The 24,716-nt window shown below is 41.6% G+C and overlaps 1 protein-coding gene across 1 annotated transcript in view; it reads right to left on the bottom strand.

The window, feature by feature from the left end:
- Positions 1-24,408, bottom strand: part of klhdc4 (kelch domain containing 4) — a 64,366-nt gene extending 39,958 nt beyond the window's left edge. The window contains exons 1-5 of the mRNA XM_078210740.1: positions 24,207-24,408; positions 18,247-18,338; positions 11,477-11,555; positions 7,954-8,052; positions 6,924-7,060 (exon numbers count right to left, since the gene is read on the bottom strand). Of these exons, the coding sequence (XP_078066866.1) occupies positions 6,924-7,060; positions 7,954-8,052; positions 11,477-11,555; positions 18,247-18,338; positions 24,207-24,305 (506 nt within the window). The 5' untranslated portion in view covers positions 24,306-24,408. The remainder of the gene's footprint in view (positions 1-6,923; positions 7,061-7,953; positions 8,053-11,476; positions 11,556-18,246; positions 18,339-24,206) is intronic.
- Between the last annotated feature and the right edge of the window lie 308 nt (positions 24,409-24,716).

The raw sequence follows: 24,716 nt of genomic DNA, 5'->3' as shown, positions 1-24,716 counted from the left end.
CCTACAGCAATACAGGACTGGAAATCAGGTTTGTAAAAGATCTTGGATTGAGGATTGTATACCTTAATTTCACAGTTGTTTCCTATCACCAAAAAAAAGTTCAATTTTACATGAGCTTACTTCTATTCTCTTCACTAAAAATCTCATCAAATGGCAGAGGTACTGAACTGTGTTGATGCTGTAACCAACATTTCAAATTTAGAATGCTGGATTTTTAAAACTCAGACCATTTACTTAGATATGGGGCAATATCAAAATTCATTAGACCTCTAACTGCCACTGAACTTACCACATTACTCAGAGAACATAAAATAAAAATTAAATGCAGCTGCATCTATTGGTTAATGATATTTCATTAACAAGTATGTATTGTTATGTTAGGTGGCACCATCTACTCTAAGCAAATGTTTCTTAGTGCTTTTGCATGGCTTCTATTTTCTTCTGCGCATTTTGTAAATTAACGTCAAATTAAAAAACACTAAACTGGAGAATATAAGCACAGGAATGGCTGCAAATTCACAAGCTCTACCACTACTCATCTTTTAATCATTTCATTTATCCTGATGCACGACACTGAATTATCTAATCCTGGAATGTATACTCCATGCTATGTTCCTGGAAAATCCTGGTTAGGTTGGAGTGATGGGAAACTGAGTAAAGTCAAGAAAATCCTTGTTTGAGCAAGGAAGTTGAAGACAGCCATGGTGGGGCCTTGTTCACAATGGTCACTGTCCCCGATATGGTCGCCCACTGTCACTTCATCCATTTGCCCATCTTCATTTCCCAAGACTAAATCCAGAATTGCATCTCTTCTTGTTGGGCTTGTCACATACCGTTTAAAAAAATAATTCCCAGACACAGAATGAGTTTTTCATCCTCAATGCCCCTTATATTGTGTGAAACCCGGTTGATATTGGGATAGTTAAAGTCTCCTACTAGTATTGCCCTCTTTTCCTACACCTGTCTATCTCCCTCTCACTATTTGGGGGTCTGTAGTATACTCCTAGTAGTGTGACTGTCCCTTTTTATTCTTAAACTCAACACATTAAAGCCTCATTTTTTTTAACCTGTTTATCCTGACAAGGGTGTTTGATATATGTGCACTGAGGCATATGTCACCTGTCAGTCTTTGAAAGCCGGGGATATCCAATTATTCGTAATGGAATTCATCCATCGGCTTGCTCTAGCAGCTGAACGAGGGAGTCCTTAGTTTAAGATGCAATACCGTTTACATTCAATCTTGGTGTTTGTGTGTGCCACAAGGGGAGCAAGGTGGGTAAGGGAGTCTGCCCACCCTGCTTCTTTCTGGCCCTGTGACAAATCCAAACTCCTGGATCTAGTGTTTGTAATACAGTGATATTTTCATTGCTTGTGGGCTGATAGTTGGTCTCCTTTGTTTTATGCGTGCTGTATTGGTTGTATGGCATCAGGGATGTGTGATATTTATCCATTTTCTTTTGCATTGTAATCCGGGCATTTATAATGGCAGCTTATATCATATGGCATCCTTTATTTATGGATAATACTTGTAACACCACAGCAGGGTGATGGGTTACTGGTTTAGTATAGAGGTGGTGGGTATGGCCTTCTAAGTCCTCAGAGTGGGTGAGGAAAACCCCCTTTAGAACTAATGACGCTGCGTTTTTCTTTTTTTTGCTAGTTTGGGGCTAGAAAATCCTTGTTGGTCTCCGATGAAGGTAAAGATTGTATATCCTGGAAAAGACTGGGTTTTTATTATCATTGGCATCTCCAGCATAGCTGGAATTGTGGCAGTGGCTACTTGATAGTTTGGCTCCTGGGCTGTACAATGAGCACATCATCCTGTTCGGAGGAGGGAGGAGGAGTATTCCGTTGTTTGCAGGGTCTGAGTGTGAATCCAAATACTGGGGTTCTGCATTATCCGAGTTTCTCCTTTGAAATTACGTAGCCATGTTCTTAATTTGGATATCCTACATGTGGGAATGTACACTGTCAAACCATATCTTGTTTCTGTTGATCCAGCAAAAGGAATACTTCAGTTGCAAGCAATAAAAAAAACTTACTTCAGAAAGTAAATCAAAGAAAAAGATTAGATTAATAAAGAAACTTCATTACCCCAACATTTGAGGCCACACTTTCCCCCAATTCCAAAACCACTACTAATTTATACTGGGTCAGCTGGCCACCACATCATTTTGTCATTGGTTACATTATAACAGATCCAATGCTATCATTGGTTTGCATTCTAACAGTGTCTATGGTCTTATGCTGGTGTTCCTCTCTCTCTCTCTCTCTAAGGTTTCCTTTCATTTCTTGGGCCAGTGGGGTGCTGATATGGGCTTCAATTTATTACATTTGATCCCATGGGGTTTCCCTCATCTTGTCAGCAGGGGGAGGTTTGTATCTTTTCCCGAGATATCATGTCTGTGGGTATCTTGATGATGATTCTTCTGGTTGGTGGGTAAATGGATTAAATTTCCCAGCTGCTGGAGAATCGTGAAAAGCATCTCTGATGTGACTGGAGATGAGCAAGTTTTATTTTGAGGTGACCCCAAGCATGGTGTGAAAATCCTTAGCTTATTGTGTTAAGGCCCAGACCAAAAACTCTAAGGTATATTATGCAGTTAGCCTAGACCTCAATTTTTGCATTTGATTTTGGTTTTAAGGTGAATCCAGGTATGATTCAAGTGATCCACTAGGAAACTTTTATCAAAACAAACTTTAAGAACACAGTTAGAATATAACAAAAATAATTAGTATAACTTTTTACCAATTAAAATACTTGGATATGGCAAAGTATAATCCTTAACAGCTAGCTATTGTTGTTTCAATTTAAAGCAATATCCCATAGACATACACCCTTCTTCAGAATTAATTAGCATAAAAATAAGTATGCTCACATGATGTTGGATTTTCAGCTTTTTAACACTTCTGGACAGAGATCCAGGCAGCAATTTTCAGAGAAGGATATATCCTCAAAACAGCGAAACCTCAGAGGTAAACTTAGTCTCTGGCAGCTTCCAGACTTCTGAGAAGGGGAAAAGAAACACTGCTCTGTTTTTACTCAAAAGCAGCGTCTCAGCTTGAATATTCTGTGTAAGCCCAGCTTCCCTGTCACATGATCATACCTGCCAATCAAGCCCCACTCTGCAAAATCTCAGGGGAAAACATCAGAACAGCATTCGTTCAGATTAAAAACAGCATCCTAGCCATTAGAAACAATTTTGCTGCTGCAACAATACAGGATGCTGGTAGACACAACGGCTCTGATAAAATGGAAGTGACTGCTAGAAACATCCTGTGCAGAAACATGACTAAAGTACATTTCTTAAAGGTACAGTACTGCCATAGTTGGCTCTTTTATCTGTGTCAAAATCCCTTACTTAACTTTGGCTGTGTAGGAAAGGGTAGCAGCTATTTTGAAAATTTTTACTCAGTTTGGAGATTATTTTATCAGTTTGTTCCCTAATGGAAGGTGTCCTGTTATTTGTGGGGTCCAAGGATAAGTTTAAATACCTGGCCTCTCTTTTATCTGCACTCTTCCTGAAAGGCTGTATAGCTCTGCTCCTGCTATCAAGTGTGTGTGAGTGTACACTGTAATACCGTGTCTTGGGTTTGGGGTTGTATCCTGATGTTCTCTTTCTGTGGTATCCTTTTATTGTTTAGAGGTTTTGGGATGCTGTTTTAGGCTCCGATTGGTTGTATTTGACTCCATGGGGTTGCCTTATGCTATGTAGCTCGGTCCTTGTTATCCTGTGGGTAAGAGTGTACGCCATTGTGCCGTGTGCTTATAGCTTGATTCTTTCGTTCCGTTAGCCTCATATCCCCACTCTGGTTAATATCCTTTCCTTATCTGTATAAAAGGAAGTGCTGATTACAACAATTACAATAATCATCACTAAGTGTAATTGACAACTGATATTCCAAACCAATTGTAATGATATTTGCTGGTCTTTTTTGTATATGTGGAAAAATGATTGTACTGTGCTGTAATAATTCTTGAAGGTTTGTTGAGTTGTTTATAAAAAAGGGGAAAAATCTTCAATAAAAATATTTTTTTAAAAACACACATGTGGCATCTTACTTGTCAATGGTATCAGCAAAAAATAATCAAATTTAACTCCATTATGATGGTGCCACTTTTTAAACACTTTTTCATAGGGAAGTCCAAATTACGAACCAAACTATCAATTTATCCACAAATTGTGCAGGCAGGTTGCCCTGTTGATAAGCTCATTCACAGCGCAGGATGCTGCACAAGACGTAGGGAGCAGGAGTCAACCATTCGGCCCATCAAGTCTGCTCTAGCATTCAACAAGATCATGACTTGGTGTGGTAATCCTCAACTCCACTTTCCCGCCTTGTCCCCATAGCCCTTGATTCCCTCACAGAAACAGAAAATGCTGGAAAATTTCAGCAGGTCTGACAGCATCTGTGGAGAGAGAATAGAGCCAACATTCTGAGTCTGGATGACCCTTCATCAGAGCTTCATTATCCAGGCTTGAAATGTTCGCTCTATTCTCTCTCCGCAGATGCTGTTAGACCTGCTGAGATTTCAGCATCTGCAGTATTTTGCCATTACCCTTGATTCCCTTCCTGATTAAAAACCTGTCTATCTCAGCCTTGAACATACTGAATGATCCAGCCTTTAAAACACACAGTGGTAAAGAATTCCACATATTCACTACTCTCTCAGACAAGAAATTCCTCCTCATCTCTGTCTTGAATGGACAACCCCTTATTCTGAGATTATACCGTGGTCCTAGACTCTCCTACAAAGGGAAACAATTCCTGGGAACCATAGACTAATCGATGCAGGAGGGAAGATAATGCAATGTAATGGAAAAATATCTAGGAACTGAAAATATAGCACCCAGTACAAACGTTAATACATCAAGCTTGACTAACAGTGAATTTTCTAAACCAGGAATAGAAACAGCATTTTGGGATAATACAGCAGACATACTGGCACAAAATTAATTTGTATCAATATTTGGCGCAGGAGCTGCGATTTGCGACATAACTTTGCACATTGGAAACGAGGTTGGTAACGCACAAAATCTGTCTAGGCACTTGATTCCCATGAAAATAGCATAGCCACAAGCAGCTCCCATGTAGCAAACCCCAGGGGGCCAAGCAGCTTTGTTCAGAAACCACTTGTTCCAGGCAGCCTTTCCTTTTTGAAAGGCACAGCCTCACAGAGGGAATTTGCACATATGCACTACAGGCTGCGGAATCATTGTCTTTGGCTATTCGGGGAGAAACAATGGCACACCAAAGGACGGAGATTTCAGAAGAGGGTGACAGCACAGTACCACGAACCCAGCAGCAGCGCTACAAAAAGTTTTAATAGTCTCACTCAAGTGGATTAGGTGAGTAAATGTATTTGCATATCACATTTCATACCCACTGCTCAATGCACCACACCTCATTACTCAACTAGCACCATACACCGATACTCAGAATTCACCCCAAACATCCTTGCACTCAACCTCACACCAACCTCTCACTGCCTCTAGCTATTCAGGCACATCATTCAAACACACTGACATACATTCACTGATATTCTGTCCTTTCTCCTGCACAAGGTCATCTACAACAGGTGGTAGAGGCAGAGGATCCTAAAGAATGCATCCTTTCAATGCCCCTGAACAGATGATTCTGAGGATTATGAGCAAGAGTGCCACAGAGCTATTGATACAGAGGCCACACTGGAAGACAGACAGTCTTATGCACCTTCACTCGCTCCTCATTCTCATCCTGGACCTTGGTGGTACTTCTCAGTTAGCCAGTCTAGATTTCTACCACCCACGTGATGCAATCTAAAGATGGGCCTACAAGGACCAGTGCCACGCTAGGGTATCCTCCAAGGCCAACTGCAGTCTTCACACGTGAAAACCATGAAATAGTAACTACAGTTGTAGTGACAGAGGACCACCTGCTTTCCAACACATCCCACCTTCCTCACCCTTACTCTCCTCTTTTATGCTCAGAATTGCCAGCTGCCTGAGCATTGCAGCCTCACAAGGATAACATGAGGAACAGAGCTCTACGGAAGAGGCAGTGCCTGGTACTTTCCTCTCCTGCTCTCTCTTGCTCATTGTTCGGAAGAAGGAAACATTCATTCCAGGGAAGGGCTGAGAGAGGAAGGGAGTGAGCCAGAGAGTGGAATTGCAAGTAGAAGGTAGGGAGCAGGAGGGTCAGAGAGAGACAGTAGGCAGGAGGCACGAGGAGTGGGAAGGCTGGAGGAAGAACTGGTGAGTGGGAGAGACAGCAAGTGGGAGGGTCAGAGGGGGAAATGACGAAGCATCAAGTAAATTGTATAAACAAAAACTGAGCACTAATGAAAATAGTGGCAGTGCTATTGGGGAATGTTCCTAATTTACCAACTATGCTAAAGCGAGAGCATGCTATTTAAATGAGCTTTAAGCAGGGAAACCAGTAAAATAAATTACCTTAACGCAAATGAAAGACAGATTAAAGCCTACTGAAATATATTTTTTAAAAGCAGCAAGTATTATGGATATCTTTTCTTCTAGCCTCATATTTGCACCTCCTGATGCCCATCAACTGTTTGGGAAGCCGGGTCTCATGAAAAAATTTAGACAGTGATTTTCCTGCCCCAACACCAGCAGGCATAATCATGGGTGGGATGGTAAATATTCCCGTCCCTCCTGCAACGCTCCTCGCCAGTGTCTGGTCCAGAAAATCCAGTCTTTAGCTTCTGATTAGTTGAAAAACAATAGCAAAGACCAGTTTTCAATCAAAGTGTCAAAAGAACTGTTGCAGGATGGTATTGTGTCTGTAGTGGCAGGAGCCTAATTGTGCTGAGACTAAATGATTCAGTTTTGGTAAAAGAATGGTTAATATAGCACTAACATAGTAAAAACAAAATTAGAAACTTTTTTCTATAATAGTGTAATCAAGTACAAAACAGTTCTTACTTGATTTGTTCCCATGTCTTACTTGCAAGATGCAGCACCCATAGGTCCTTATAATGGTAAAACTGTTCACCATTCGGGGATGCAAATTCTCCTCCGAACACCCAAAGTTGTCCACCATCTTGAGAAACCACCACAGCCTGTTACAGTAACAAAATAAATGTTACATTAACATTTCTACAACATCCTGTGTTACACTGAACTTTATGCATTATTAGAGAAAGCATGGCAGTAGAGATACTGCATAGTGAAAGAGTACCATTTTTTCTTATATATAAAATAAATCTTTCACAGTACCTTTAATTTAAACTCAGTCTTCTAAGAGCCTGATCTGAAACTAAGTGAAGTACCACAAAACTAAGACAAGTAAAATCTCCATTGGCAAGAGTGAAGCTTAGCTCTCACTTAATGAAATATGTCAACAATTACATATAGATTAAGACCATAATTTCACGCTGATATATTCAGAATGTGAGGCAAAAGGTCTTTTTTGGTTGAGCGGTGAATGATAAGACCCAAGTGCATCAGACAAATGTAACTGTTCACACTTCCATTTTCTGAAAAAGTGAGGATTCTCCCCTCATATTTTTCAAAATATTACTTGGGATCAAGTTAAAATGTAACTGCCAGACCCACTATTACTGGATCAAGCTGAAATGAAAGCAAATGAAAAAAATTGCTTGGAGTCCCCACTTTGATAAAATAAATACTACATCTTTTCACTGATAAATATTATGCATGATCAGCAACTTGCTTGCATACCTTCATTATTGCTAGAAGGTCCAAATCTCTAAGGGAAATAAACAACACCCTTGCTCTCTCACTGTCTACATTTCTTTAGTAAGAAGTTTAACAACACCAGGTTAAAGTCCAACAGGTTTATTTGGTAGCAAAAGCCACACACCTTTTGTGGCTTTTGTACCAAATAAACCTGTTGGACTTTAACCTGGTGTTGTTAAACTTCTTACTGTGTTTACCCCAGTCCAACGCCGGCATCTCCACATCATGACTACATTTCTTTACCCAAGTTTACCTGATGGGCAGAGCGAGGAGCTGGTGGATTTGGGATTTCCAGTTTTGTCCATGAGTTCTTCTTGATGTTGTACAAATATAGTTCATTGTAGAGAAAAGTCTGCAATAGTAGGAAAAGATTAACAAGAGTATCATCACCTATATATCGTTATTCCACCTCATTCCACCATGCAACGTTTCCAACTGAACAAGACAGAGACAACTCTTTGGCTTCTGAGTGCAGAACAGCTTAACAGATTTACTCTTAATTGTCTCTCAATCTAGACAAACACTTTGGGCTAATTTAAACCTAACCCACTTGGCAGGAAACTGACAAGTTTAGATCAGCCATCAGTTTTACAAATTCGACAGACAATGAGATCACAAACGAGAAATTCAGAGGGTGAAAGTTCAGAAAAGGTTATAGTAAAGCCACTTGGCTGTTGCCTGTGGCACATGTGACAAATGCAACTTGCCACTTGGAAGTCTTCTAAGTGAGATAAAATGGTGGGAATTTTACCATCCTGCCCGCCACAGGAATCAGAGCAGGTGAGGAGGGGCAGACCATTAAAAGGTCCATTGACCTTGAGCAGGATTTTACGGTTTCGGGACGAGCGAGGCTGTAAAATCCCACCCAATGACTCAAACGTATAACATCAAAATGCTCCTCTCTTCCAGCATCAATTCATCATAAAGTTTCTAGACTGCAAAGGCTATTTTGCAATATTTGAGAATGCAAACCATTACCCTCTTCAGAATCCGACATCTGTTGTGGTGGCGACCTCCAGAGGAGACAGAGAAAGATCATCCACCCTCGGCTTGGCTCAGCATGGTTGCATACACCTTAGCCTTGTCTTTTGGATTTACATGCCGAAGCTTTAAAATCGCTCAGGACAGGAGGCCTCTTCCTCCAGTTAACTGCTGAATTGTACACATTCAGACTGGATATGGCAGGACTGCAGTTTTGGACCTCATCTGTTGTTTATGGGATCATTTCACTCTGTTGTATTTGATAACCAGCTTGCATATGATGCTCTGTTGCAGCTTCACAGGTTGGGCAGCTCATTTTCACACGTTGCCCTGGTTGCTCTTCCTCATGTTCTATTACACCCCATTTTGAACCAGAGTTCGATATCGGACTTGATGGTGATGAAGAAATTGTGGTTATGCCTGGTTTTGTGGTTACACCATGGTGATATACCATTCTGTTGCCACCAATGGTCCACAGTGTCTCTTGGATATTGAGTTTTTAGGTGTCAGAGCTGCTCTTAATCTATCTGATTTAGGCACTGTAGTAGTATCACATAACACCATGGATGGTGCACTCAATGTGAAGAGCAGACTGTGCAGCGACCCACCAACACCGCCACTGGCAGACAGATCTGCGACAGGTAGATCTCCTTGTTCCCTTTTTAAGAAATGTCTCAAGAGCCATGAACCATTCAATTTTGATGCTAGAATTTATTCTCAAAAACTGAATTTACATAGCATTTCACATGAATGTAAAACAACAAGATTGACACCAATCCAAAGAAGGATAATTAAAACAAGTAACTAAAATGTTGGTCCAAGAGGTAAATTCTAAGGAGAACCTTAAAGAAGAGAGGAGAGGTCTAGGGACAAAATTCCAGTCGAGGCTCCAGATATTGAAAGCTTGATTGTAAGGAAGCAGTGGATTAATACAAGAATGAGTAATCTTAAAACATGACTTTGGTGGATAGGAGCTACTGTAGATCTGTGGACATGGGGGTGATGGGTGACTAGGATTAGTGTGAGTTAGGATAAAGGCAGATGAGTTTAAATTTATAGACAACAGATGGGAGGCAGGAGAGCATCGGAATAGTGTAATCTGGAGATAACAAATACATGGATGGGGTTCAGCAGCATATGAACAGTGAAGAGGCGGAATTGGATTCTCGGTGTGTACCTTATGTGAAGCACAAGACATCACCATTATATGGAACAGCAGGTTTCCCCTGTCCATCATTTTTCATATATTCACATGAAAATGCATTCAACGGAACAAACTGTCTTCCCACCTTCCTCAAAATTCAATTGTAGGACAACTTAGTTAACTTTGCTAAGTCAAGTTTATAACTAACCCCTAATATCAATCTTACATTCTGTTCTTTCCTATCCCAGAAAACAATATATTCCAAATCATCCCTGAAACACATTATTTATCCCTACATTACATTAGTGACTACGCTTCAAAAGTACATCATTGATATAACGTGTTTGGGATGTCTTGAAGTCATGAAGGGTGCGATAAATGCTTTACATAGTTTGTTCTTTATTGTCTAGTTATTTGGGTTACACTTCAATCATTTATATATTACTAACTGTACACCTCGCATTACAAAATTTAAATGAGTTACTCATCTGACTTATCTCCATCTCACTATCAGATATGATTCAGTGTGAGGGACTCTTTGAAGACTGCTGCTTCAACCTCTGTCAGCAGAACTATAAGCTGGAATCACTAACTATAAGTCTTGGCTCATCTTTTGCAGACCACTTAAAAAAGTAAATCTTTTTTGAGACTCCCATCACTTGTGACAACTTCAAATGTCAGCTGGAAATGCCCACACATTTTTGTGGAATTGCCCAAATATTATACACCTGTAGTCATAATACATGCACTAATATCCTGCTTTATCACATCTAAAAGTGTTCCATATAATTTATCATTTTGAAACAAAATGACTTGTCATTTATGTAGTAAGACAGTATTGTGAGTTATCCAAAACACATCAATTCTTCACTCTTTAGAGGGTTATATGGATGAACTATACTTTGAGTACTTCTTACAAGTTATTTATTATTTTGTATTGATAGAAAAAGCTAGTCATTGCACACTCCAGCTCGAGAAAGATTTAATCTAACATGCGGGTTAGGTGGACTGGCCATGCTAAATTGCCCCTTAGTGTCAGGGGGACTAGCTAGGGTAAATGCATGGGGTTATGGGGATAGGGTCTGGGTGGGATTGGGGTCAGTGCAGACCCAATGGGCCGAATGGCCTCCTTCTGCACTGTCGGATTCTATGATTCAATGATTATAATCCCGTGCCACTGCTCAGTGGTAGTATTCTTGCCTCTGAGGCAGAAGGTTACGAGTTCAAGCTTCACTCCAGACACTTAGATTGACATTTCCACGCAGTACTGAGGCACAGTTGCATTTTAAGAGGTGCTCCCCCTCATATGCAACATTAAAGCTGAAACACGGAAGACCCCGTTGAAATATTCAAAGAATGGATTCACCTGGTTTCCTAATTAAAGTTCATTCCTTTGGCAACACCAGTAAAAATATTATTTGGTCAGACATCTCATTACTGGTTGTGGAACCTTTGTGTGCAACTGCCCACCACGTTTACCTGAAGTACAATGCAACTAACTGCACTTTCAAGTGTATTTCTTTGGCTATAGATTACTTTGGGATAAACTGAAGCCCTGAAAAGGGTTATATAAATACAAGATTTTTCTTTCTTATTGACCGACCAAAGCAAGCCTCAAAGTTATGCCATTATATAACAGTGAATACTTTACCTTTTGGCCATTGAAATATTCACCCCCAAAGAGAATTAATTCATCTTTCTCAGGGTAAGATGACAATGATGCATTCAACCTGTCAGAAAAAAATTAAAAATGTTAAGTTAACAATAATAACAAATATGCAAGTTTTTTAAAATGACAGATGCTAATGTTGGGAAATGGTGTGCGGTCTATTTTGGGTAACTGTTCAAGCCAAGTTTACCATCACAATATATAACACAGATCAATTATCCAAACTGCTCCAAAGACAAGCAATTTGTTTATTTAGAAGCATAAACTAATCAAACTAAGTCAGTCGTAACAGACACAAGAGAAATAATAAGGCAATAGTACTGAAGACTTGTGCTCGAGAACTGGCCAGGCCCCGAGCAAAGCTGCCTCAGTACAGCTACAGCACCTGGCTTCTACTTCACAATGTGGAAAAATGCCCAGATATGTCCTGTTCACAAAAAACAGAAAAAATCCAACCCAATCAATCTAACAGTCTACTCTCAACCATCAGCAAAAGGTACTGTGGGCAGTGCTATCAAGCAGTACTTACTCAGTAAAAGCTGCTTCACTGACACGGAGTTTGGGTTCCATCAGGGCCACTCAACTCCTGACCTTGTTACAGCCTTGATCCAAACATGGACAAAAGAGCTGAACTGAACAGGTGAGATGAGAATGACTGCCCTTGGCAGCATTTGACCAAGTGTGGCATCAAGGGGTCCTAATAAAACTGAAATCAATGGGGTTGGTTGGATTCATACCTAGCGCAAAGGAAGATGGTTGCAGGTCAATCATCTCAGTCCCAGGACATTGCTACAGGAGTTCCTCAGGCCCAACCATCTTCAGCTGCTTCATCAATGACCTTTCCTCCATAAGGTCAGAAGTGGGGATGTTCGAGGATGACCGCACAATGTTCAGCACCATTCGCAACTCCTCAGATACCGAAGCAGTCTGTATCCAAATGCATCAAGACCTGGACAATATGCACGCTTGGGCTGATAAGTGGCAAGTAACATTTCCACCACACAATTGCCAGGCAATGACCATCTCCAACGAGAGAGAATCCAACCATCTCCTCTTCACATTCAATGGCATTACCATCACTGAATCCCCCACTATTAACTGAATTAGACCAGGAATATAAATACTGTGGCTACAACAGCAGGTGAGAGGCTGGGAAGTCTGCAGAAAGTAATTCACCTCCCGACTCCCCAAAGCCTGATCACTCAACAAGGCACAGGTCAGGAATGTAATGGAATACTCTCCACTTGCCTGGAATGACACCAACCAGGACAAAGTAGCCTGGTTGAGTGGCACCCCATTCCTCAACTTAAACATTCACTGCCTCTACCACCGGGGCACAGTGGCAGCAATGTGCATCATCTACAAGATGCACTGCAGCTACTCAGTAAGGTTCCTTTGACAGCACCTTCCAAACCCATGCCCTCTATCACCTAAAAGGACAAGGGCAGCAGATGCATGGAAGCACGACCATCTGTAAGTTCTCATCCAATTCACACACCATTCTAACTTTGAGTCACAGAGTCAGAGGTTTACATAATGGAAACAGACTCTTTGGCCCAACTTGTCCATGCCGCCCAGTTTTTACCACTAAGCTGGTCCCAATTGCCTGCGTTTACCCCATATCCCTCGATACCTATCTTACCCATGTAACTGTCTAAATGCTTTCTAAAAGACAAAATTGTACCCGCCTCTACTGCTACCTCTGGCAGCTTGTTCCAGCCAATCACCTGTGTGTAGAAACATTTCCCCACTGGAACCTTTTGTATCTCTCCTCTCTTACCTTAAACCTTTGCCCTCTAATTTTAGACTCCCCTACCTTCAGGAAAGTTGTTGATCAATCTTATCTATGCCCCTCATTATTTTTTAGACCTCTATAAGATCACCCCTAAGCCTCTTACGCTCCAGGGAAAAAATCCTAGTCTATCTAGCCTCTCCTTATAACTCAAACCATCAAGTCCTGGTAGCATCCTAGTAAATCTTTTCTTCACTCTTTCTAGTTTAATAATATTCTTTCTATAATAGGGTGACCAGAACTGTACACAGTATTCCAAGTGTGGCTTTTCCAAGTGTGGTTTTACCAATGTCTTGTACAACTTCAACAAGACGTCCCAACTCCTGTATTCAATGTTCTGACCAACGAAGCCAAGCATGCTGAATGCCTTCTTCACTACTCTGTCCACCAGTGACTCCACTTTCAAGGAGCTATGGAGCTGTACCCCTAGATCTCTTTGTTCTATAGCTCTCCCCAACGCCCTACCATTAACTGAGTAAGCACTGCCCTGGTTCGATCTACCAAAATGCATCACCTGGTATTTAACTAAATTAAACTCCATCTGCCACTCATCAGCCCACTGGCCCAATTGATCAAGATCCCTTTGAAATCCTAGATAACCTTCGTCACTGTCCACTGTGTCACCAATCTTGGTGTCATCTGCAAACTTACTAACCATGCCCGATAAATTCTCATCCAAATCATTAATATAAATAACAAATAACAGTGAACCCAGCACAGATCCCTGAGGCACACCCGCTGGTCACAGTCTTCCAGTTTGAAAAACAACTCTCTACAACCAATCTCCGTCTACTGTCATCAAGCCAATTTTGTATCCAATTGGCTACCTCACCTTGGACCCTGTGAGATTTAACCTTATGCAACAACCTACCATGCGGTAGGTACCGTGTCAAAGGCCTTGCTAAAGTCCATGGAGACAAAGTCGACTGCACTACCTCATCTCTTCCTCCTTGGTTACCCCTTCAAAAAACTCAAATCAAATTCATGAGACATTAATTTACCGCTCACAAAGCCATGCTGACCATCCCTAATCAGTCCTTGCCCCTCTAAATGCTTGTAGATCTTGTCTCTCAGAATACCCTCGAACAACTTACCATTATAGATATTAGGCTCACTGGCCTGTAATTCCCAAGCTTTTCCCTGGTCAAAATCTGACAACTCCCTCTTTAACAATACTGTAGGTGCCCCACAACACTTGGACTGCAGGGGTTCAAGAAGGCTGTTCACCACCACCTTCTCAAGGGCAATAAGAGTGTAACAATCAATGCTGGCCTAATCAGCACACCCACATCCAATGAGCAAATAACAAAACATGACTGGAATACAAAAACATTTCAGAAACTAGAGTTCAGAAACTTGAAGCTTGACTTTAGCTGCCTCCGCCTGGTGAAAGCTGGGTGGGAGGCACAGTCACTCACCACTTTCAAACCGAGTGGGACACTTGCAGGAAGGATGCGGGGTCCTATTTTAAACGTGCGGATGATGATACAAGGATATGACCTCCATTATGGTTGAATGGCTGAACGAGGGAACAGCTCCCATGTCATTCCAGAGAGCTCTTCAAAACCTCACAGGGAATCCTTAGGCCTTTCTTGTCCACTACGCCAGTTCAACTGTCAGCACAAACTGCCTACACCATCCCTTGAACCTCAACTACAACTTCCCTCCACCCTAGATCATAGCTGAGCCTCTCTTCTTCATGGTCCTGACCAGAAGATCCCAGCTCCTGCCCCATCAATGTTACCATTTGAAGATGTGGAACTTGATGCTGTATGCAATGATTGAAGCATATACCTTTGATGCACCTAAAGGGAAGGAAACTTGATGCATGAATGAGATGGGGAAAAAGGTAATGTTGAATATAAGGAGCAGCATAGACAGTTCAGCCAAATTGCTTGATTCTGTGCTGTGGATCCTATGTAACTTTTTAAAATTCAAATTCATTAAAAGGTTTAATTGAGTTAGGTAAGGCGATACTATTGAGCAAGCTTACGGGGATAGGATGGAGGAGAGGGCCTGGGTGGGATGCACTTTCAGAAAGTCAGTGCAGACTCGATGGGCCAAATGGCCTCTTTCTGCACTGTTGGAGTTCTATTTCGATGGTTCTATGGTTCTGTTGAGTGGCTTGATAATTATATGGGATAAGTTTTAAGGAGGAGCATAAAAATGAAGGCAGTTAAGAGGAATATGTTCCATAAAGGGCCTTTCAGGTTTGCAACATGCTACCAGGAACACTGATGTGACACAAAATCATACCTTTTTAAAAAAAGGGTACATTTGACAAGAAAGACGTGAGGGTTAGGATCTTCAGAGAGGCAGCACAGGTATGGAGGGCCAAATAATCTATTACCGTGCTGCAAAATGTATGATTTTATGTCCTTCCAGGTAATTATTTGAAGTATTTTTTTCAGTATATACTGAAAGTCCTTCTTTATGCTCGGTCTCTCCTTTAGTAGTCAAATCAGGTTCTGAAACAAGGGCAGAAAGACAGTGAGCTCATTAGCCTTTTCTTCGTCCTTCCCGGTCAGGTCGTCAAAGTATCGGTAGGGGAACACGTGGCAAATAGTGACCACAACTCTGTTAACTTTAGGATAGTAATGGACAAGGACGAGTGTTGTCCTAAGGGTAGGGTGCTAAACTGGGGGAAGGCTAACTATAGCCGGATTAGGCAGGAATTGGTGGCCGTTGATTGGGAGAGGCTGTTCGGGGGTAAGTCCACGTCTGGCATATGGGAGTCTTTTAAGGAACAGTTGATAAGGCTGCAAGAGAGGCATGTGCCTGTAAAAAGGAAGGATAGGAAAGGTAGGATTCGAGAGCCGTGGATAACCAGGGAAATTGAGGATCTGATCACAAAGCAAAGAGAGGCGTACATTAGGTCCAAGCAACTGAAATCAGATGGAGCTCTGGAGGAATACAGAGAGTAGGAAAGAACTCAAACGGGGAGTTAGAAGGGCAAAAAGAGGTCACGAAATGTTCTTGGCAGATAGGATTAAGGAGAATCCTAAGGCATTTTATTCATATGTTAGGAACAAAAGAGTTGTCAGGGAAAAAGTCGGACCTCTCAGGGACAAAGGAGGGGAATTATGCTTAGAACCCAAGGGAATAGGGGAGATCCTAAATGAATACTTTACATCGGTATTCACAAAGGAGAGGGACTTGTTGACTGGGAGTGTCTCAGAGGGAGGTGTTGACCCGTTAGAGAGAATCTCCATTCCAAGGGAAGAAGTGTTAGGTTTTTAGGTAACATCAAAACTGACAAATCCCCAGGGCCTGATGGCATCTATCCTAGACTGCACAAGGAGACAAGAGATGTAATTGCTGGGCCTCTGACGGAAATCTTTGTCTCTTCATTGGACACAGGTGAGGTCCCTGAGGATTGGAGGATAGCGAATGTGGTACCGTTATTTAAGAAGGGTAGCAGGGATAACCTGGGTAATTATAGGCCAGTGAGCTTGACGTCCATGGTGGGGAAGTTGTTGGAGAGGATTCTTAGAGACAGGATGTATGCGCATTTAGAATGGAACAATCTCATTAGTGACAGACAGCATAGTTTTGTAAAGGGAGGTCGTGCCTTACAAATTTGGTGGAGTTTTTTGAGGAAGTGACAAAAACGGTTGACGAAGGAAGGGCCGTGGATGTCGTCTATTTGGATTTCAGTAAGGCATTTGACAAAGTCCCTCATGGCAGGTTGATTAAGAAGGTTAAGGCTCATGGGATACAAGGAGAGGTGGCTAGGTGGGTAGAAAACTGGCTTGGCCACAGGAGACAGAGGGTAACAGTCGAAGGGTCTTTTTCCAGCTGGAGGTCTGTGACCAGCGGTGTTCCGCAGGGCTCTGTACTGGGACCTCTGCTATTTGTGATATATATAAATGATTTGGAAGAAGGTGTAACTGGTTTTATCAGCAAGTTTGCGAATGACACAAAGATGGCTGGACTTGCGGATAGCGATGAACATTGTCGGACAATACAGCAGGATATAGATAGGCTAGAAAATTGGGCGGAGAAATGGCAGATGGAATTTAATCCAGATAAATGCAAAGTGATGCATTTTGGAAGAACTAATGTAGGGGGGAGTCATACAATAAATGGCAGAGCCATCAAGAGTATAGAAACACAGAGGGACCTAGGTGTGCAAGTCCACAAATCCTTGAAGGTGGCAGCACAGGTGGAGAAGGTGGTGAAGAAGGCATATGGTATGCTTGCCTTTATAGGACGGGGTATAGAGTATAAAAGCTGGAGTCTGATGTTGCAGCTGTATAGAACGTTGGTTAAGAGTACTGCGTCCAGTTCTGGTCGCCGCACTACCAGAAGGATGTGGAGGCTTTAAAGAGAGTGCAGAGAAGGTTTACCAGGATGTTGCCTGGTATGGAGGGTCTTAGCTATGAGGAGAGATTGGGTAAACTGGGCTTGTTCTCCCTGGAAAGACAGAGAATGAGTGGAGACCTAATAGAGGTGTACAAAATTATGAAGGGTATAGATAGGGTGAACAGTGGGAAGCTTTTTCCAAGGTCGGAGGTGACGATCACGAGGGTTCACGGGCTCAAGGAGAGAGGGGCGAGGTATAACTCAGATATCAGAGGGACGTTTTTTACACAGAGAGTGGTGGGGGCCCGGAATGCGCTGCCAAGTAGAGTGGTGGAGGCAGACACGCTGGTATCGTTTAAGACTTACCTGGATAGTCACATGAGCAGTCTGGGAATGGAGGGATACAAACGAATGGTCTAGTTGGACCAATGAGCAGCACAGGCAAGGAGGGCCGAAGGGCCTGTTTCCTGTGCTGTACTGTTCTTTGTTTGTTCCTTGTTGTATTTGTAACTATTTTATAGAAAAGTGGTGCTGTAGTACTTTGACCTGAGTAATTTGTTCAGAAAGAGGGAAAAAAAGTGACACAAAGGCTAATTTGAAGTACAGAATAGTCAGTGGAATCAAAGAACATAACTTTTCTCTTTCCACTACTTACCGTGGCAAAGGAAGAGAACAGGCCACCTCTGTTACTTGGCTCTTTTTTGCATCAAGTTGCCTGAATTCAGCTATTAGTGTTTCTAGATCTTCCTGAGAAGAGCAAACAGAATATCTTTAGCAAACGCTCTTTTCGGAACTTCAACAATAACTTGCAATGTGTTTAAACACCAACAATATTATAAAAATTAAAATACAATTAAGAAACAGCACAACAGAATTCTGATTTATTCAGGATTAACTCAACATGGGTTTCCTCTTATTACAGATCCTCCAGTACCTTGCTCCCAATAAATGACTACAGCAGGAGGCGTCAGCCTTGGCTCAGAGGTAGCATTCTTGGCTGAGACAGAAGGGTTGTGGTTTCAAATTCCACTTCAGGGACTTCAGCACATAATCCAAGCTGTCATCTGAGTGCAGTACTGATGAAGCACCTGCTCTCTTAGGTTGGCATGAAAGATCCCATGGCGTCACTTTGAAAAGCAATAGTGTCCGCCTCTGTATCCTGGTCAATGTCTGCTCCTCCACCATCAGCAAAACAAACTATCTGATGACAATCTCATTGTGATTTGTGGGACTACCTGGCTGTGCCCTAATTGAATGCCACATTGCCACATAAGCCACTACACATCAAAAAAAGCACACAGTTAACTGTAAAACATTTTGGGACATCCTCATGTCCTGAAAACTGCTATATGAATGCATGTAAAACAGAACATGTGGGAAATACTCAGCAGGTCTGAGAGCATCTGTGGAGCGAGAAACAAAGTCAATGTTTCAGGTTGATGACCTTTTGCCAGAACTGTCAAAAGTTAGAGATGTAACAGGTTTTTGAGTAAGAACTGAGACAGGGAAAGAAAGGGGGGGTGGGGGGAGAACAAAAGGGAAGGTTTGTGATAAGGTCTGAAAAAATGGAGGCAGTGATTACAATTTGAGATCATTGAACTCAATATGGAGTCCAGAAGACCTAATCGAGAGATGAGGTGCTATTCTTCAAAGTAATGTTGAATACCACTGGAACAGTATAGGCAGCTGACGACAGAGAATGAAAGTAGGATTTGGGCAGTTAATTAAAGTGATAAGCGACTGTAAATTCAATGTCAGACTGAACAGGTATTCTGTAAAATCATTACCCAATCAGTGGTCCTCAATGTATAGCACACCCCAATGTGAGCAATGAAAACAATATACTAAACTGAAAGGAGCACAAGTGCTTTTTCATTTGGAAGGAATGTTTGGACTGAGCGTAGCATCAAGGCCCAGGACATTGCTGCCCAAGTTCCTCAGAATAGTGTCCTAGGCACAGCCATCTTGAGCTGATTTGTTAATTAACTTTCCTTCATCATAAGGTCAGAAGTGGTAATGTTTGCTGATGAGTGCACAATGCTAAGTACCATTCACAACTCCTCAGGTACTGAAGCAGTCGCGATCCATATGCAGCGATACCTGGACAATATCCAACTTTGGGCTGATAAGTGAGAAGTAACATTTGTGCCACACAAGAACCAGACAATGACCATTTCCAACAAGAGAGAATATACCTATCTCTCCTTGACATTCAATAGCATTACCATCACTGATTTCCCCTTACCAAGATTGTGGGAGTTATCAGTGACCAGAAACTGAATTGGATCAGTCATGCAAATACAGTGACTACAAGAGCAGGTCAGTGGCTGGCAATTCTGAGGTGAGTAACTCACCTCCTGACTCCCCAAAGCCTGTCTACTATCTACAAGAGACATGTCAGGAATGTAATGGAATAGTCCCCACTTGCTTGGATGAGTGAAGCTCCAATACTTAAGAAGCTTGACAACCTCCAGGACAAAGCAGCCTGTTTGATCAGCACCCCATCCCCCAACTTAAACATTCACTCCCCCATCATCGACACATAGTGGTTGTGGAGTGTTTCATATATACAAGGTACACTGCAGCAACTCACCAAGCTTCCTTCAACAGCACCTTCCAAACCCACAACTTGTACAACCTAAAAGGACAAGGGCAGCAGACACATGGGAACACTACCACCTGCAAGTTCCCCTTCAAGCCACATACCAGCCTGTCTTGGAACTACATTGCCATTCCTTCACTGTCACTGGATCAAAATGTTGGAATGCTCTTCATAATAGCACAGTGGGTGTGCCTACACCACATGGACTGCAGCAGTTCAAGAAGGCAGCTTACCACTACCTTCTCAAAGGAAATTTGGTAAAAGAGCAGCAGATATTGGGGACTGAAGAGAGCACAAGTGTCCCTTTGGGATTCTGAAAGAGAAGGGTTCCTCCATATTGAGAACACCAAATGTAGATTGGGTGACTTCAGTCTGCAAGGGTGCCCTCAGGTTTCTGGTCACCCATCATTTTAATTCTTCATCCCACCCTCACTATGAAATCACTCTCCTCAGCATCTTTTACTGTTCCAAAGATGTTCCACAGTAAATTAACTAAATAGCACCACATCCTTTGGTTGTACACTTTTACTCTTGGCACACAAGTTCAACAATTTCAGATCAAAACCATTCTCTCAAGATAGCAGCTGTTAGTAATGGTTTTACTAGTCTCAACATTTCTTTCTATTGTCCCATTATCACACTCCCCCTCCATCCCTTTTGCTTTGCACCATCAGCCTTTCCAAAAGGCAAAATACTATGGATGCTGGAAATCTGAAATAAAAACAAATTTTTTTTAAATACTCAGCAGGTCTAACAGCGCCTGTGAAGCAAAAAACATTCCGGTCAACAGCTTTTCATTCAACTGTACAGTGAATCTCAATCCTTCACCTCGCCTGCCTTCCACCCTATCACCGACCATCCCCTTTGTTGTTTCCTCTCGTGCCCCTTTTCCCTGCCTCTTCACTTGTGTAAAACCTGTTACACCTCAACTTTCTCTAGTTCTGATCAAAGGTCAATCTGAAATGTTAGCTTTGCTTCTCTCTGCCAATTATGCAGCTGAGAATTTCCAGCATTTCTGTTTCAATTTCAGTATTTTGCTTTGTATTATGTATTTTGTAGGGTAAATGCGTGGGGTTGCAGGAATAGGGTCTGGATGGGATTGTGGTCGGTACAGACTTAATGGGCCAAATGGCCTCTTTCTGTGCTGTAGTGATTTTATATGAAAGTAAATTTACCACAAACATCAGTCAGTAGGTACACAAGTGTGGCACCTTTCATTTTTCTATTCCATCTATGTCCATATGTTCATAGAATCTATGATTTTATGAATACCTTGTATTCTTAGTAAAATTAACATGGAATTCCCAGTCATTCCTCTGTTGCCTACATAGAAAACCAATGAAAGATAATCAACTGCTTCAAAAAAGCTGACAACTCTCAAACAAACTTGAATATAAGCTTACGGCCCATGCAATATCCAATGCAAGTATTGAACATTGCATGTCTGATTTTTTTTTTAAATCACCAAATTAAAATTTGTTTTTTACGTGTTCAATTTCAGCATCAAATTACTGGTAAAAATCAAAGGGAAAAATGGACCACAAGCAAAATTATGGCGTTGTTAAAAAGATTTGATAGAAACTAGTACTTGGGCAGAAGTAATTAGCAACAACAGAAATGTTGTGTGTTTTTTGATACAAAGAAAATATTATTCAGATTTCTTTCATTACATTCAGGAATCTTTCTGCTTTACAAATTCAACAACTTGCAAAAAATCTGGAAACGTAGGGGGGAAAAAAATCCTTCTGACACAATTTTCAGATTTACCAAACATTCTTTTGCTTGTACAAGAGTGAAAAAAATGTAAGTATGTGAGATCCTGAAGGGGGAGAAAGTATTGAAAGCACTTTCCGCTATCAAACTCTAACTCCAAGTTTATTTTTTTGTTCATTCCCCCTCAGTTTTCATCTCCTTATTTAAGAAATCACATAATTGCATTAGAAGTATTTCAGAGGTTCACAGATTTCTGGGATGAGGCGATCATCCTATGAGGAATGGTTGGATAGTTTGGGCCTGTATCCATTGGAAGAATAAACATATATTATCCTGAGGAGACTTGACAGAGTGGATGCTGAAAGGATGTCCCAGAGATCAGAACTAGGGGACACAAGTTTTAAAAAAGATCTCCAATTTAACTTGGAGATCAGATTTCTTTTATTTTCTCAGAGGCTCGTGAGTCTGTGAAACTCTTTTCCAGAAAGCGGTGGGGACAAGGTAATTGATAATTTTTAAGGCACAGGAAGTTAGATTCATGACTAATAAGGGGAGTCAAAGGATATTGGGGAGGCAGACAGCAGGCAGGAAAGTGGCATTGCGGCCATAATCAGACCTGCCATGGTCTTATTGAATGACACAGCTGGCTCAAGGGATAGAATAGCCAACTCCTATTCCTAATTTATATGTACATATCGATGCACAACTTCAGGGGAGTCATTTGTTTTAGGGGGCCAGCAGAAAAATGAAGTTGAGGCCAAGATCAGATCAACCATGAATAGCAGAGCAGGCCTAAGAGGCTGTGTGGCCAAGTCCTGTTCCTTATCGTTCTTATATTCTTCCAAGATTGGAGTTGCTGGAATTCTTACTGTGTTTTCCATGGCCACAAAAATGTTTGCAGGAATTCCCAATCTCTTACAGCAAGGACACCAATGGACAAACTTGAGGCAACCTGGTCAGTGCTGATTTTCATTTGCAAGTGGAAATGCAAACTGTCTTCAAAACACAGGTGGCTAACATGAAGCTGGGTATTATAAATTTCAGTGTAGTTTCAAATAATTTTGGCTATGAGGATAAATTTAATCTTGATCAGCCAGAGGTCCAAAAATGAGATGGGGGAAAAGGACAAGCAAGGATGGAATTAAAGTTAGATGTTTGGAGTTTACTTTTCTATTGATAAAATCCATTAATACATTTTATCACTGATGTTCCCACAATGCAAGTGTTAAACTAATTAAAAATTGAATTTTTATGTTTCAGGAATTTCCACTAAACCTCCTTGACAGTTAAATCTGGAACAATCTATGAATCTTAATAAAAAAATAATGGGATTATTCAAATCACAATTAGATACAAGAATAATCTACTGGAGCAACAACCATTGATGGACCAGAAGATCTTTAATAATTCACAACTTTGTTCTGTTCTTAAATTTGGTAGGTGGACCCCTAAACACATCTAAATTCCATCTACACCCATCCCCGCATCCACCACACATTTCATGAGTATTTATTTAATAAGTCAAGAAAAAAGTTCACTAATTGTGTTTTCTACTATTACTGACGACAATAATGCCAACCTTGCTCTACTGCAAAATAGTTTCTACGACAAAACACTAAAACAGTAACTCCAAAATCAAGACCATGCCGTTGGGAGTAGTTTATGCCAAATCTAATTGTAAAAGGTGTTTGAAAGCCCTTTTTGGAACCCATGGTACTTCTAAAAACTACATTAAAATGTTGTTCTAAATGCCTCAGGGCTCTCTCCTGTTGTTGAGGTCAATCTAGAGCTGGACAGCATAAAGAAGCTATTGTCCAGCTGTGGATTATAGAGCCTATATACAGAGCAGCACAAACCAGTGATTTCAGACTTTCCTGTGTGGAGCTTTTGTGCAAAGGCTGGCACATCCCTGTGCCCACCTTGACCTCAAGACAGGGTTAGCTCCTTAAAATGAAAACAGTAACTGGCCCTATGGGTTTATTTTATTGGTACACAGACAGCAATAGAAAAAAAAGTGTTGCGAAGGCAATAAATTGATTTTCAGTATGTACATATTATAAAATAGACTTGTCAACAGAGCCACATTAGACTGATGTGATCCCCTAGAATAAGACTTTATTCCATCTACCACCTCCACCACGTCCTTCATAACTGTTAAAATTAATAAATCCTGAAGAAAGGTTTTTTTACAACTATTACTGCCAACGACAATAAGCCACCTCTGAGGCCTGAAATCAGGGACATAATGACAGTCTCCATATAACTCAGGCTCTCCTTCCTCTCCCAATCTCCTTCCTCACCTCCTCCTTCTTCGACCGTCTGGAGACTTTTTTCTCCATTTTGGTCGCCGTTTTATCAGCTCCCTTTCCCTTCTTGTCCTTTTTATTCTTTTTGCCCATGGTGCCACCCTCCCAGTCCTCTCACTCCCTCTGACTGCTGGCCGGAGCGTGCTCACCACGTGCGGTCAGGCCCCCAACACACACAGATAAATACATCCGGGTCAAACGCAGGCGGCTCCGAGACGCTCGCGCGGCGTCAAACGTTCACGTTTGTAAATCCAACCGCCAGCGCGGCTCTTGGCTTGCCAATTCAGTCGAGAAACAATAGAAATATCAAGCATGCGCAGATACAATCCTCCTGCGGCTTCGGGCCCCGCACTCTCCACAGCGCCGCTAACCGGCCAGTGGCCACATTGCAGCTCCCATCATTGAATTTCCTGCAACAGGACATTGGATAAAATTAACTGTACTAACATAAAAGCAAAATACTGCAGATGCTGGAATCTGAAACAAAAACCGAGAATACTGGAA

Source organism: Mustelus asterias, chromosome 4, assembly GCF_964213995.1.
Source record: "Mustelus asterias chromosome 4, sMusAst1.hap1.1, whole genome shotgun sequence".
NCBI classification, from domain to species: domain Eukaryota; kingdom Metazoa; phylum Chordata; class Chondrichthyes; order Carcharhiniformes; family Triakidae; genus Mustelus; species Mustelus asterias.
The sequence above is the reverse complement of the archived record's forward strand: the minus strand, read 5'-3'. Positions and strand labels throughout refer to the sequence as shown.